General features: G+C 38.4%; 1 protein-coding gene across 1 annotated transcript in view; it reads left to right on the top strand.

Annotated features, from left to right (window-relative positions):
• Positions 1-16,630, top strand: part of MACROD2 (MACRO domain containing 2) — an 896,045-nt gene that overhangs the window by 261,257 nt on the left and 618,158 nt on the right. The window contains exon 5 of the mRNA XM_010574793.1: positions 14,092-14,208. Within this exon, the coding sequence (XP_010573095.1) occupies positions 14,092-14,208 (117 nt within the window). The remainder of the gene's footprint in view (positions 1-14,091; positions 14,209-16,630) is intronic.

Below are 16,630 nucleotides of genomic sequence, written 5' to 3'. Positions count from 1 at the left end.
AAAAAATTCCCCCCCCCCCCCCCCCCCCCCCCCCTTTAAGGAAAGCTGGAAAAGAATATTTGGAGGCCTAAGTATAATACCAGATATCATAGGATATATATTGTTCAGTCTTTCTACTTATATGTGTTTTCTTTAAAAACTGTATTTTTATATATTGGACATATGCACATTTGAATATGTCTACCACAGTTTTTATGGGCTAATGTTGAGCTGCTTTTTCCTTTTAAAGTCATGTCTCAGTGCTGTTGTATTATTTCATTAATATTGCTCAAACTGTGGAGGACTCGAGATGCTTTGGGTAAACTGTTCAGGATTACCTCTTAAAAATTCAGTTAATACATTATGTATCCATGGAACATTGTTATGGAATTGATGCTGTTTACTTGTTAATTACTGTAGACTGCAGCTCACAGTGTTGGCACTGTGGCTTGTTTGTTACATGTGATGATCACTTTATAAATGTCAATAAAATCAAGACAAAAACCTCTAGTACAACTGGAAGTAACAACTCACTATTTTCCTCATTAGTTTTGGCAGCAAAGTAGTCTTACAAAGCAGTATGCAATAAAACACCAGCCAACTGAGTCCCACACTGTGGCTATAATTACATATTTTTGCTTGCTAATCAGTAGAATTTTTCTGTGTACACTATGATACTTTAATGGTTCTGTTGCAACACCAGATTTACTACAATGTTCTCTTGAAGAAAATGACACATAATGATTTTGTATTTACTACAAGATGATATTAAACTAAATAATACATAATGATGCTGCACAGATTAACCAGCTCTTTAGTTCTTCTATTCCTTATGTCTCTTTTAATAGTGTTTTAGGACAAACATGAAGTTATTTGGGAGGGAATTACCAGAATAACCGAACTGGTAAATATAGCCATCTGAGTGGGATGTCTTGTTTCTTACTCAAAAACTATTAGATTGTAATTTTAAGCTGTGCTTAGTGCTTTAATTTCCCTTCCCACAACTCATGGTGCGTAAGGAGGGTTGCAGGCAGCTCAGATAAGTAATAAGTTCATTAATTACAGGCTTACCTTTCTTGTAGGTTAAAAAAGCTTGTGTGGGACTTGATTAAACAAGTTGTTGGGGTACGGCCCTGTGGAGGGCTGGATAGTGAACAGCTCAGAGAAGTTCCCAGTGCAACTTTTGGATTCAAAGTCTTCCATTAACTCTAAAGGTCACTAGCTATTATCAGGCTTTGTGTCCTTTTCCTGTTTTAAATTATTTTTGTCCAAAGTGATTACACTGCAAAAAAACCCAAATACAGTGGGCAATGTGGAAGGCATTTTTTTAATCTAATGCTCTTTCCATTATCTTCTTTATATTTCGGACGCTAAATAAATAAACAAATGCTCAAGAGTTTTTATTCCTTTTCCTTTTATTCATGGTTATGCAGTCCCTTAAATTCCACGTGATCATTATGAATATATGTGACAGACTTAGGTTAGTATAATGCTTTTCCATTTACCTTGGAAACAGAACTTTACTGTCAGAGACAATCTGTCCAGGAGTGGAAATGGAAGGTAGGGACTGATGGTGGCAGCTTGCCCCCTTTACTCCATATACAGTTAACTATGTGTGAAGGTTGTGCTGATGCGATTTGTCAGATTCTGCAATGCAATCTGACATATTAGTGAGAGTAAATAGTTTTTCTTCTGTATTTGATTTTCAGTATGACTCTCTATCAGGATATGTTACTGGTTTTATAGGGGAAATTCTGCTTAGTGTATGTGATATTTTTGCATGTTGCTGGAAAACATTTGATATTTCAACATTACTGAATGTCGATTGTGTCCTAGGTCTTTTAAGTTATCTTTTGGCAAGATCTTTTAAGTTATGTTTCTCTTAGATGTGTTGCCCATATGATTTGTCATAGCCTCCTGACAAAAGGAAAAGAATATTTGAGACTTTTTATGGATAATTAGTTCTCAGGCTTGTGTTAAAACACTGTCTGAAAGAACCTTGTTCATACATCATTTTCTGGTTAATCTAGTGTTTACCTTTTTCTTCCCTTGTATTATCCCATTTGAATACATTGTCATGTGTTCAATTGGATTTACCTATTGCAAGGCAATTTTTGGTATAATTAATACTGTTAATTAATCTGGCTTGAAACAGCACGCCAAATTGAGAGGATGTTTCTGTGATTGCAGACTGAGAAGTATCTCAACCAGGTTTTCTCCCTTCAGTGGTTCACGATAAAGTAAATTAGCACAAGTGAAAATGGTCCAGGAAATAAGAAAACCAGCCGCTACTCAGTAAATAATTCATAGTATCCCTATAGCCTGTTAAGCCTTACTGCAAGCAAGAGAGTATCTCCTTGTTGATACTTAGTCTTACTCCTTTGTACATTCCAGCTACTGCCCTAATTCAGAGTTCCTACAATCCCTGTGTTTAAGTCCCTTTTGAAGTATGCCCAGAACGGGACGTACTTTCCTTCTGTAGCTAACCTTTTCTCTGTTACTTTCTTCATCTTCTCTCTCTGGTAGATAATGCATCACTTAAACCTGCGTCAAGATTCAGTGCATAGTCAAGCTGAACCCGTATGGGTTAGAGGGGAAGAGATGACTCTTGAAAACAAACAAACAAATTGCTCATAAAAAGTGTTTAGAATGTAATATTTGAGATCATAAGTGACGAAAACTTTTTCTTGGCAGACCTGCCCATCTTTCTTTTGCAAGATTTTTAAGGAAAGTGGAGCTATTCACCTTGCATCACACACCTCCCTCATCTGGCTCAGGCTCAGTGTCTTCTCCCAGGTTTTCTCAAAAGCTTTAATGTATTCTTTTATTATAGCAGTGATGTGTAGTGTTCTGGTACTTGGTGCATCCTATAGCTAAAGAGAAACATCACATTCTCCTGTGTCTGGTTTAGTTATATTTAATTAGAAGTTGTATTTTGCTACAGAGGCCTTCAGGCTTCAAATCTGCAAAGACCTATGTGAGAATGCCTTTGCTTCCCTGTTCTCTGTGGAGAGAAGATCTTAGATCATCTCTCCTTGCATTTCAGTAGGGAAAAAGTGGTTAACTTTAGAGTTCTTTTTTTTTAAATTTTCATTATATCTTTAAAACGGTTAGGAATGACATGCCAACAGCCTGTTGGGCTGTGAGGACGCACCACAGTTACAAGGCTTCCTTTCACGCAGTCATTTTACAATTATGACTTGGTAGCCTGCTCTGTCTAAATCCTTGACCTGTGCCTGACAACCGCTAGCTGATCATAGTGAATAAATTTGTATAATCACTGTGTGATGACTGCTTAATAACTGTACTCCAAATATGCAAATACCTATTGTGGCCTAATACAATTCATCTGCCATGACTGGCCCATGCACTCAGTATTTTTGAAACGTTTGCAAGTAATGGAGCATGCCATTGCAGTCTCCTGTGTTTTCATGCAGAGCCCTAAAATGCTGAAACCTACAGAGAAGGAAATGATGTATTACAAAAAACCCAAAGAAAAATAGTTATCGGACAACAGAGTGGAAGTGCTTGTCTGTGTGGGGAAAAAAAACAAACAAAAAGCTTCCTTGAAGACTTTGCAGAAGTTTTTCTATTTTCATTCTCTTTTTCTAGGTTAGCAGCATGCTTTTACTGAGAATAATCTGCAGTATTTATGTCCTTGCTAATGGTGCTGTCCACATTACACAGAGGACTACATAAAATTGAAAGATACAAATCCAAATGCTTGTATGAGTTTGAGATGCTCACAAAAACCCAAGAAAAAAAACCATGTCCAGAGTGATACAGAAAAGACATGTTGCTCAGGTTTGTGAGTTGCCAGTACTGAAGGGTTGGAAGAATTATTCAGTGGAAGCTCTTGTAATTTCTTTCTTTGATCGTGCCCTCTTCTTTTAAGCATTTCCTTTGGCCATCATGTGAGATAGGCTGCTGAGACAGATGGACAGTAAGTCTTACCAGTTTGTCCATTTCCGTGTTCTTTATTTCATTTACATGCAGCATCAGAACATTAGTAAATTGCTTTTTAAAGTAAAATCTGAGTTTCATTGCCCTTTCCGACAAGTTTTTTATCTTTTTAGATACTTGTTTCCTTACTGTTTCTCAGAATTTAACTTAATGTTTCCAAGCCGTACAGGAGGAAAAATAGACTCCATAGTTCTATGCACTGGACAGAGAATGATGTGACAGTAGTAGCCTAATGTCATGAATAGCTTAATAGCCATCACAGCAAAAGAGAGTTTCAGTGAGATTTTAAAAACAATAATGTGGATATTTACTGTGCATTTCTCCTGTGCTTGAGGGAGGAAGCACAAAGGTGCTTCTTTAAAAAAGAAATAAGTGGGGGGCTGAAGGAGGTTGGCATCTTGGTCCAGTTGAAGGTGGGCATCGACTCTTCTGTGTGGAATTAGAAATAAGTCTTAAGCAGAGCCTAATTTGCAAAGGGCTGTGAAAGTGGGGGGGAAAAAAAGTTCAGATGTAATCTCCCTAAACATTTACATAATTTAAATTCAAGGTGGTGCAAAACCCTAAATGGTAGGTTAAAGCTTAACTAATAGAATTTTATTTGTAGCCCTAAACTGGGTAGTGCAATAAGTGTAATTATCTCTCCCAATTTCCTGCCTTTTCAGAGGGACACAGCAATAATTTTTTTCACACAGTCCTATTCTTAATCTGTTCTATGCACTTTTTATTTTTTTTAGTGGGCATAAGAAGAGGCTATGATGCATGAAGTTGGACTTCAGAGTTGTTTTCTTGGTGAAGAATGAGTGTCCTGTAGTAATAGCACACTAACATGAACAGAAATCCAGGACAAAGTAGGCATCCTAGCAATAAAATGTAGATAAGCCTTTTTGTCCTTCCAATCTGTGCAGTGTCCAGCTGGAAAGGAAGTACTGACTGCCCAGGAGGCTGAGGAAAGGATTTTTGAGTCACCAAACCCATTTCTTCATGGTGATACTGGGTGAAAAAAACTTGCAGCTTCTTAGTAGTTAGTTTGGGAAGTTGGGGAAGCAAGTTGAGATGAACATCAGCTGAGTTTGGTTTAATAGCGTAGAATAGCCTGAAATTTCACCAGACTTCAGCTTATCACTTCAGTTCTCAATAAACAACAACATGCAATTTTTCTGCTTGCTGCAATGAGGTATTTAAGGCTTAGCTGTCTCATTTCTATGCAGAAGAGTGTGGTATGTCAGGTGTCTCAACACTAACATAATTAAAAGGAAGTGAATGGTTCCTTCACACATGCCTTAATGTCAGCATTTTGGACTGGGAAAAACTGGAAAAACACTATTGGAGCCTCTCCTAGTTCTTTTTCTCCTGCCAAAAGTGTGACATTCAGACAGGTTTATCAGACCCATGTCTCTCTGAGCCCTTATGCTGCTTGAGTGGGCTGACAAAAGTGTGAATCCTATTGACATTATAATGTCTACAAAATTGGAGTGGAGCACTTGGAGACTAAGAAAGATGACGTCCTAAGTGCGAGATAAAACGAATGCTTTCTTTATTGCTTAGTCATTTATGGAAGGAATTTACCAATCGTCATTGCTAACGTGACAGAACAACTTTTGCTTGGCTTTGCTTATATTTTTAATATGAGTTTCTGATATCCCAAGATACTTGACTAAAATAAAAAATCTGCCAAAATCTGTGAGTTTACTATTGTTTTGTGTTTTTTGTCAAAGTAAGAATGATTGGTTGTGTGCAATAAATGTAGAACACTTAAAATTTAACAGGTCCATGGGTAAGGGAGCTTTACTTTGAATCATTATTGACTTCTTTATTTCCATATGTCTTTTTGCCTGTTTATAGCATGGCCATTGATTATGTTGGATCTTTCAGCTGCTTTTGTCATGCTTGAATGTGAGCTGCATTCAGATTAAGGACAGCCTTCTCTTAAAATAACCAGTAGGTTTTAAAATTTAATTCCAAGCACTTTTCACCATAACAGGCAATAACTGTGGGTTTTAATGCTGAATTTTGAGGATTTGCGCTAAACAATATTCTAAAATACAAGTTTCCCATGTATGACTTTACAATAAGGCTTGCACGTGCCATTGTTATGAGTAGTTTTGTTCCTTGGAGTTTGTACTGAAATAATGGTTTTGTTGCATCTTATTATTACTTTTCATTAAACTCTCTCTGCAGCATAGGTTGGTGGTTGGACCTGGGAGGACCCAGAATTTTAATTCTGGCTGCAATGAGGTCCCTTGTGCAGCCTCAAAATGTTGATTCTTAAAGATAGGCACTATACGGAGAATGTGAATTGACACATTAGGTAATTAGTAGCTTAAGCATCAAGACTTTAAACTCTCAGTTTTGTCTTGATTTAACTCTAGTGTAGGCACTAAGAATTTCTGAAAATGAGAATGTTTAAAGAACTATAAATTTAGACTGTCTGTGATGAAACATGAACCTAATTCAGTGAAATAGCCATCTCAAAGTAAATGGTTCATCTGTGCTTTTTGTTTTTAAAATGGAGAATTTTAAGGCTAAAGCAGATCATGCTTTTAAACTCTTTGAGATCTTGGCCAGAAAGTACTGTATAAATGCTAAGTATTTAAAATTAATTATGTTGGAGGCCTATAAACCAGTGCATTGATTAAAAATGTTCAGTTCATTAAACTTCCCAATGGCAGAGGCCATCTCCATAATATAAACTGCCATTTCTAGCAGCAGCGGCCGACTGGCATCTGTGTTGTAATCTTTTTAAGATCCCCACCTTTGTTCATTAGACCAGCAGCTGTTGTCTCTTGCTGGGCAGGATTTATTTCCCCGTGACATCGGTCTCAGAGGTGCAGTTGCAACTTTGGCAGCATTTGATTCCAATGAACTTCCGAGAAGTACTTTAGCAGTTTTGCAGAATGAGGTTGCTTTTGGTTGTGAGTTTGTTTTTTGGCTGTTTTGGGGGTTTTGATGGGGGGTTTAGGGGGATGGTTGGGGTTTTTTTGGTTTTGTTTTGTTTTTTTCCTTCTGGTTTCCACATACGTCCTTGCAATGGGCATTTTCAAAAGGTCCACAAGGACTGAGGGTATGTATACCAGAGGTGTGCTACAGTCTGGGTAAAACAGCTTCCTCTTGTGTGTCCCTAGCAATATAACTGATATACTGACAGTTTTCTGGTTTTATTCACTCCTGGCATTTGCCATGTGGGAGAACAGTACTGTTCCATAGATAAACCATGCACAGTTAACTTTCTTAAATAAGTAAATCTCCTGAATTTCCTAGTGAAAACGATAAATAAAAGTCTGGAAAAGCACCAGAGAACAGGGATTACTATGGAAAAAAGAATATATAGATTCTTGAAATATAACATGATAAATCTGCAGGTGTTGTTTACACCATAACTTCAGTTTATCCAGACTCATACACAAGGTCACAAAAGAAGTTTGGGCTTTATTATTCCTGTGGGAATTTGTATTTTTTTGCTGTGGTGTTTGATTACCTTACCCTTTTTTATTACCATCTGCACTGCAAGGCTAGTTTTGCTGAGTGGGTTTTTTGTTTGGTTTTTTTAAGCAGCATCCCATGATACCCTTAATTCTGTGTTTCCTGTGCTTTTGCTTAATCTGCATTTTTAAGAGATTTTCTGTAAGAAATAGATTTCTTCTATATTGTACATCAGTAATTAAATATTTTTTACTATATAGTTTTAAACCTTTAATTCCAGAGAACAAATACAGTTGTTTTACAATTGTATTGGGTTTGCATCAGCAAGGTTTTGGTGGAGGGGGAGGTGGGAGTGGGGGGGCTACAGGGGGGGCTTCTGTGAGAAGCTGCTAGAAGCTTCCCCTATGTCCCATGGAGCCAATGCCAGCCGGCTCCAAGAGGGACCTGCTGCTGGCCAAGGCCAAGCCAATCAGCGACAGTGGTAGCACTTCTGGGATAACGTATTTAAGAAGGGGAAAAAGTTGCTGTGCAACAGCAACTGCAGCCGGAGAGAGGAGTGAGAACATGTAAGAGAAACAACCCTGCAGACACCCAGGTCAGTGAAGAAGGAGGGGGAGGAGGTGCTCCAGGCACCGGAGCAGAGATTCCCCTGCAGCCCGTGGGGAAGAGCATGGTGAGGCAGGCTGTCCCCTTGCAGCCCATGAAGGTCCACAGCGGAGCAGGTGGATGCCCGAAGGAGGCTGTGACCCCGTGGGAAGCCCGCGCTGGAGCAGGCTCCTGGCAGGACCTGCGGCCCTGTGGAGAGAGGAGCCCATGCTGGAGCAGGTTTTCTGATAGGACTTGTGACCCCATGGGGGACCCACGCTGGAGCAGTTCAAAAAGAACCGCAGCCTGTGGGAAGGACTCACATTGGAGAACTTCATGGGAGGGGCCCCACAGTGGAGCAGGGGAAGAGTGTGAGGAGTCCTGCCCCTGAGAAGGAAGGAGCAACAGAAACAATGTGTGATGAACTGACCGCAATCCCCATTCCCTGTTCCCCTGCACCGCTGGTGGGGAGGAGGTAGAGAAAATCGGCAGTGAAGTTGAGCCTGGGAAGAAGGGACAGGTGGGGGGGAGGTGTTTTAATATTTAGTTTTTATTTCTTATTATCCTACTCTGATTCAACTGGTAATAAATTAAACTAATTTCCTCATGTCAAGTCTGGTTTGCCCGTGAGGTTAATTGGTGAATGATCCTTCTCTGTCCTTGACCCACAAGCCTTTTGTTTTATTTTCTCTCCCCTGTCCAGCTGAGGAGGGGAGTGATGAAGCAGCTTTGGTGGGCACCTGGCATTCAGCCAGGGTCAACCCACCACAACATAAATTAAATAAGAAGGGATTTAACCTTTTAGCACCCTTTACTGTGCAGTGTAGAAAGATGTTGTCAAGGATTTCTGTGGTTTTGTTTAACACATTGTTTTTAGTACGCTCTCATTGTGCCTAGGAGTTTTATTTTGATACTTGATTTTGTCCATGTATTTTAAGCAAATACTTTCGGGTGACTTCTTTGTGCAACCAATACCATTGACTGCAGTAGATTTGAAAAGAGTTTTTCTTCATTAACGGCTTCTGCTGAATTGTAGGGAGAACGAAATGCTGTCCCTGGTGGCTCCTAAAACTTATGGATGCATGCAATGAGATTGCTAATAATATTTTTAATGAAAAGATGTTGGAGTAGTACTTTTAATAGCGTTATGCAAGCATGAATGACTTGAACCATAGAGCTAAATCTCAAGCTCCTTGAGCTGTTCTTCAGCCCTCAAAATACAGTTCATGTATGTAGGTCTTCAAAAACTAAGAAACCCCTTCCATGTGCTCATCCAGCCAAGCCGTGATGAAACAGTACATATAGAAACCTCATTTGTATGGGGTCTCCACATGTGACAGTGCAGTGAATAATGGGATCACACTTCAGAAGACAAGTTGACCTGCTGAAGTCTTTGCAGTCATCTGAAAGCAGAAGTGCTGTGTGTTTTTTCAAAGCATGTATTTTACCTCAAGGTAGATTGTAGGGATCACTAGGCAGCCTGGCAGCCTGCATGTTGAGAAGGGAACACAGAAGAGAAGAGAGACCATCCTGTGGATATTTGCTGCCTTGCTGGTGGCCCTGCGCAGGACTCATTTAATATTAATGCTTTCAGAAGTCCTTAGAAATAGGTGGTTTACAAGTATGAAACTCATATCAAGAAACATAGTATCAATAAGGATGGTTAGCAGCCCTACCTTTAGTGCCTTCAATGTTACCAGTACTTAGAAATGCCAGTTAATCAGCATGCAGACCGGAGATGGGATTTCTATGATTGATAGTCATGTCTGTGGGATTTTCCCACATCTTCCCTGTAGCTGTGAAATGGCAGGTCCCTTGTGTATATAAATGACCCAAAGTATATATATGATTTCCAGAAACCTGGACAGGAAGGGCAGCCTGTAGAAAAATGGCATACTGTAAAGCAGAGTGATAGCTTCAAAGTAAAATGACATTTTTCATTGGTTGTAGAAAACAGTGATAATGCATAATTCCGTATCACTGTCACATGACGCAAGTCAGATTTGACCATAAGTGCCTGGGTTTTTCAGCCAGTTGCACAAAGAAATTCCAGGGAAGGAACAGTGGGATATGGTTTAACGTTTTCCAAATCTGTTTTGAAAAACGCAGATGAGTATCTAATATATCAAACTGATCATACAGACGAAGTATCTGAAACCAATGTATCAAAGACTCTTCACTTTCCTATAAAAGTAATTTGGCAGCATGCCATTATTATCATGTAAATCTCTTCCTCCTTACTACACAATAACAATATATCTTTGGCCATCATTTTTCCCTCCTGAGGTTGTTGCTGTTATCTGTAATTTCCAAAAAGTTTCCATGTTAACAATGCTTACCTCTCTGTACACTTACATTACTAGTCAGTGCACACTTCCAGAAAACAAAGTATCTCACGTAAATGTTTTGTGCATGCCTTTTCCATGTTTTTTTGAATTAATACAGCTAAGACACATTTTAGCAGAGGCTGAAGTATCACGTTTAGATTTGCTAATCTATTCCACCTTTGCCAATTTTTTTCTTTATGTTATGCAGAGTGCTCATATTTGGCAAGATATTTCACTGCTTGAGTTTTTGCTTTAAGAATTATTAAACTTGTGTTATAGATTGTATATATTATTGGAAACGTAGAATATTTCCAGCGTGATTTATTGAGTTATATTAAATGGAAAATGCATACGTAGATCAGAGGTCATCTCTGCTCAAGTTTTTAATGAAATATGGTAGAAAAAAGAGGTTATTCAGAAAATTGTGGGTGTTTTGGTGTTTGGGTTTTGGGGGTTTTTTTTGGTGGTGGTTGTGCCCCTGCTCCTTCATTTTTCTGTGTCATTGGTCACTGAAGTTTATCAAATGCTAATGTCTATATTTCCATCTATGCCTGTCTGGAGGATTCAATCATTTTCTGTTATGCCACCTTTATAAGAGAAGTATGCATGTCTGCTTGTTTGGTTTTGGCAGATACCTTTCATTTCCCTTGTTGCATGTCAAAATTGGCTATCATAGAATCATAGAATGGTTTGGGTTGGAAGGGACCTTAAAGATCATGTAGCTCCAGCCCCCCTGCCGTGGGCAGGGACACCTTCCACTAGACCAGCTTGCTCAAAGCCTCATCCAACCTGGCCTTGAACACTTTCAGGGATGGAGCATCCATAACCTCTCTGGGCAACCTGTTCCAGTGCCTCACCAGCCCCACAGTGAAGAACTGCTTCCTTACATCTAATCTAAATCTATCCTTTTTCAGTTTAAAACTGTTACTCCTCGTTCTATCACTACACTCCCTGATAAAGAGTCCCTCCCCATCTTTCCTGTAGGCCCCCTTTAAGTACTGGAAGGCTGCTGTAAGGTCTCCCTGGAGCCTTCTCTTCTCCAGGCTGAACAACCCCAACTTTCTCAGCCTGTCTTCATAGGAGAGGTGCTACAGCCCTCTTACATCTTTGTGGTCCTCCTGTGGACCTGCTTGAGCAGGTCCATGTCTTTCTTATGTTGGGGACCTCAGAGCTGCACATAGTACTCCAGGTTATGATGGAATCTATTTTCCTCTGTTAAAAATTTAATTTTCTTCAATTATGTTTTCATCTTTCTGGAGGCTGCTTCGATTATAAAGACTGGACAACCTGTGTGGAACCAGCTCCAGGAATCTAGTGATAGACCATCTGTATCGTAGCTGTATGTGCATTAAGAGCATGCTTCTTCCGCCATGAGATGATTTATAGAAGGGGAGCTGGGACTGCCTATGTGTTCACTGTCACAGCTGATCTGATCTGGCACGTGGTATGTTAACATATCGGGTATGTTAATACATTGCAGATTTAGAAGTAGTGATAAATCTGTGCTTCTACTTCCTCTCCAGAGGCAGTGGTTCCTTTTTGTGGGTTCTGTTGTTTGGCTGTGCGCTGAGCTGGACTTGGGTTAAAATGAATGGATTTGGGGGGAAAAGTGGTTGATTTATCCAGATGATTTGGTTGAGAGGGTCACTGAACAAACTGCTGTACAGACACTGCTCAAGGGAGGGTGCCTACTTGTTAGGGACAAGAAGAAGGTCAGGTGTAGAAATGATTAATCCACTGCCAAGGGAATAATTGCATGGACTTGAGCCCTTGTCCAGTATTCCTGAGGTGAAAGACTTTGTCCTCTGTAAAGAATCATGCAGAAAGTGCTAGTCCTAAGCATCAGTGCTGTTAATGTGTCAGGAAATATTAATGTTGGTAAAGATTGTGGTGGTGATGCTTACAAAAATATACTTGAGGTTTCAATGCATACTGGTTTACTTATGCTGCTTGGTTTGGAAAAACATTTAGTAATTAAGTTAAAATAATTAAATCAGATATTATGAGCACAGGATAGATTTCAAGCATTCTTTTTCCCCTTGAGGTCACAAAATACTGTTCTTGCATTAGCATCTTGGAGTCTGTTGAGCACAGATTTTGGGTAAGTTAAAAACAAAGCTAAGGTAGAGTAAGAAGACTTGGTATCTTGGCATAATGAGTGCACAACTTGCTTACGGCTGGTGGCTTGGTATCCGCATTCTTTTAAAGAAGAAAATTTTAGAAAATTTCACTGAAAGTGCAACATGACATGATTCTCTAATTATCTTTCTGTCTAATATAAAGTACTTCAAAATGACATTTTGAAAATCAGTGGCACCGTGTCCAGGGTGAGTATGGAGTATTACAAGGAACTGCTTATCCAATTTTACTGGGTCATCTGAGTATTAAGTCTGGCATAGAACATCTTGGAAAAGGCAATCAAGTTTTTAACACTTAGTAGAAGACAGCTTCATTCAGATAAAGATGTTATCTGCCCCTCCACTTGGGGATGCCTGGCTTCAGGGAAGTACTCAACACCCTGCAAAACCAGCTATGACTTTAATGCAGAAAGGCCAGTTGTTGTTTCCATTCCAGCTTTGAAAAACATCTTGGGGTGAGGGAGTTACCTGGTCTCCCTGCCTCCCAGTGGGCAGTGAATGGTCGGTAGGGATGCTGAGTGACCAAGCCTCATATTGCCCAAATCTTGCTCTCCTAGCCTGTAGAAAGCTACACAGGTTATGCTATGAACAGATTATGTGCATCTCTTGAAAACCCATCTACATTTGGCTTTTCAAACCTTTTCTGGTTTAATTGCTTCAAACATGCTGTTGGGTACTGCTGTAACTTTGAACTGGTTAAATCTGAAATGAAATCTGAAATAAATATTGAATGATATGCATACAGAATCTTCCTTTCTTGTCTCCTTAAGTATTTGTTTAGCCTTCATACTTGAGCTTATTTTACCTTTTTGGAATTGATATTGTACTTTATATGATGATTATTTCTCATAGTTGATCTTCAACATTGCTGCTGACCTAGGGCCTTACTGTGGTTAATATGTTCATGCATACAGTATTTCCCTTGGGTTTTTTTCTTTCCTTTTTCTTAACCTTTTTTTGCCATAATTACAGTAAATGATTTCTTTGATTGCATGTTAAGAGGGCAGAGATGCTGTACCAGCAGCCTTTTTTTATTCTTTGCCTCTGCTACTATTCTTTTGCTGGCTCCTGAGGGTAATAAGATCTATGCACTCTACTAATTTTCTTGCATACTAGCTGCAATTGCAACCTTTAGTAATTATTATTTAATTAACTCCAAAGTATTGCATGAATAATGCAAAATTAAAAAATGTAAAAAAGAATAAAGGTCAAAACAAGGTATTTTTATATTTCAAATCCATAAGCATTATTTCTTGGAATTTTTGTATAAGGTATTAGTAGGATGATGACATTAAATGGTCTGCATAATTGTAGAAGTATCAGAGGTATGTAGTAAAAGAGAGTTTGGTATTTAGCTGGGGATCAAATTTGTTTTCATAATTTGTAGTGAGAATTTCTTAGAGCCTTGAATAAGATGCTTTCCTAACATTGAAATTTTAATTCTGCTTTACCTTTTCTAGGTGTTTTCTTTTCAGTTACCAGAATATTATTTTTTGATAAACACTGACTAATTCTGGCAGAAAAAAAGTTTGTATATATTTGGATATCTACTTAGAGATCAGTAGGTCTGAGCTGTGAATGTAAAAATGAGCAGTAAAGTTTTGTGACTGTATATCTGTGTGAAGGCAACATAAAGACTGGCTTTTAGTAAGTAAAAGTTTCTGGGTTTGCTTTTGTAGTGGATGGCTGTATACACAGAGCTGCTGGGCCCTGCTTGGTTGCTGAATGTCGTAACCTGAGTGGCTGTGAGACTGGACAAGCAAAAATTACGTGTGGATATGACCTACCTGCAAAATGTAAGTCAACCCTTCCTCAGTGTTTTCTTATTGTTTTAAGCATGTGGAGCTGGTAGGCGTGCTTTATTTCCCTGTAGTCTAATTCAACAAGGTATTCATTTTACAAAATTAGCAGTGGGACTTAATTAAGCATGTTCTGTAATAATGTCTTCCCCTCAAAGCAATTCAGGCTTTTCTAAATGATTGTTTCACCTGTGTTATCTAATGGAAACCTACATGTCTCTAAAATATAAAGCATCTTTCATGTTGGGTTTTTTTTTTGCAAGCTAAAACATATCCTTTCATATGCATAATAAAGGATTGGAAATGCTTTATGAAGTATGAACAAAATATACATTATCATATTTAAGTTCCACGGAGACAGTTTTTGAAACTGTTGCATATTTCATATTCTTCATGCAGATTCCTTGATTGTGAATACTTTGAGAGCTGAGGAGATCAGTGTGATGTATTGTGTTTTCGGCTGCTGCGTTGAGGCTGATTGGCAATTACTGTGAAGGCATCTGTCGCACTTTAGCTTTCGACAGAGCGCAGCTCAGTGCTGGAATGTTTTTGCACTTTGAAAGTGGAATTGTCAAAATTCCCATCCTATTTAAAATAGGGAGACAGCTATTTGACCTTGTTGCATAGATGTTGAGCTTGTCCTGGAAAAAACTAACATTGACAGCATGTTGGTTGGCCAGTCTGTTATATAAGAATAAAAAGTAGGAAGTCTCTGCAAGTTAGGATCTTACAGAATAATATTTTAAGATATGATGATACAAATACCAAGAAAGCATTGCAAAGAGCATATAACTAGAATTCAAGCTCTCTTTTTTTATATGCAGTCTGCACTAGGAACATGGCTCATTCAGAAATATTTAGATCTGCTCTCTTAATTTGTTCTACACTTTTTTCCTGTAAAATCAAATGCTTACTGCAGTAGCAGGTATCTTTTTAGGTTCCTGTGGCCCTTAGTGCCTTAGGTAAAGAAGAAAATTGTGTTCCCAGTCATTTGTTGGCACCTTCTATGATGTTGATGTGAGCTATCAACTATTTCCTTGACAGTGATAATTGCTATATATGGGAAAACTTTCCCATGTTTTATACCTAGTTTTACCACATGCTAATGATTATTTTTGAAAGGTTAATTTGACTAGAGGTCAGGGAAATTGTTGAGGAAGATTCAGTGTGGTAGTTATGTGGGTTTGTATATGGCCAAAATCTTCACCAGATTCCTATAAAATAGACAGGGTTGTTAGATAACACATTGTAATTTACTGGGGATTTTTGATGTTTAATTCTTCCCCTTTAAAAAAAAAATCTTGGGAGGGACAGAAAAATTGCTCATCCATAGATGCATAATTCCTCCCATGTATTTTAGTGAGATAAATTAAAAAAAAAAGGTACCAAAGCCATGAGCACTGAACTGTGTTAGAAAGAGAAAGGGTCATGTCTGAGGCGTGGCCTTCACTTAAATTTTATAGCAGTTTAATGGATCTTGCTTAAGTTAGGTTTGTAGAACAGGATCCTGTTTGAAGACTATAGGAAAATTTTTTGGTTTGTTCTTTATGAAGGAATAATAAACAAAACAATGAGAAAACCCATTATCACTTGCAGTTGGAAATAAAACCTGTAACCAGACATAGAGAAAAGTCAATATTCTGCTTAATCAATATTCTTAGAAATTGAAATTGCATCAAAACCACATCTATTTGTATTTGATCATGCATCAACATGAGAGGGGGAAAGGATACATTAACTAACTGATAAACAGGCAGAGGGAGGGAAATGTATAGTTTGCATGCAGAGGCTGAGAATTAGATACTCTTGAGTTCTTAGATTTTTTTCCTTAAAACATTTGTGTTGACCAACCATTGTTTTATTTTACTTTTCCCTTTAGAAGCTTTGGTTGTAGGCTTATTAAATTATTGTACCTTTTAGACCATTCATCTGAAAGTGATCAAACAATCAAGACTCTGTTTTCGTATTTTAAAGAGCTATAGAGCCACGGGATATCTTTTGTCACTCTGTGTCACTTTGTCATAACAGTATGACAATTTAACTGTGGAAACTACTTTACATCTGATTTTTGTGAAGAGAACAGCAACATGATGGGAGGTCCGGACTTCCCCATCCAGATGGGCTGTGATGCAATTTTGTGTGTCAGTAATTTTTTGAAGGTTATAGGTGAATGGATAACTGCCAGCTTTCATAATGAGTTTGCTTTTCACTTATGTATTTGTATATAGGAGACCAACTACACTAATCCATTAACAGTTTGAGTAGTGCAATGATTATTTTGTTGTCTCTGCTCTTCTCATGATTGTAGTTGGATGAATAATGGTAGTAAATGTGAAATGTATTTCCTAGCATGATGAATTGTTACTTTTTGTTGTCTAAAAGAATTGTAAAATGTTATAATTTTATTTCCTACCCCTGG

Source organism: Haliaeetus leucocephalus, unplaced genomic scaffold (assembly GCF_000737465.1).
Source record: "Haliaeetus leucocephalus isolate CR32 unplaced genomic scaffold, Haliaeetus_leucocephalus-4.0 Scaffold450, whole genome shotgun sequence".
NCBI lineage: Eukaryota > Metazoa > Chordata > Aves > Accipitriformes > Accipitridae > Haliaeetus > Haliaeetus leucocephalus.
Note: the sequence above shows the minus strand (reverse complement) of the source record. Positions and strands in the feature narration are given on the sequence as shown.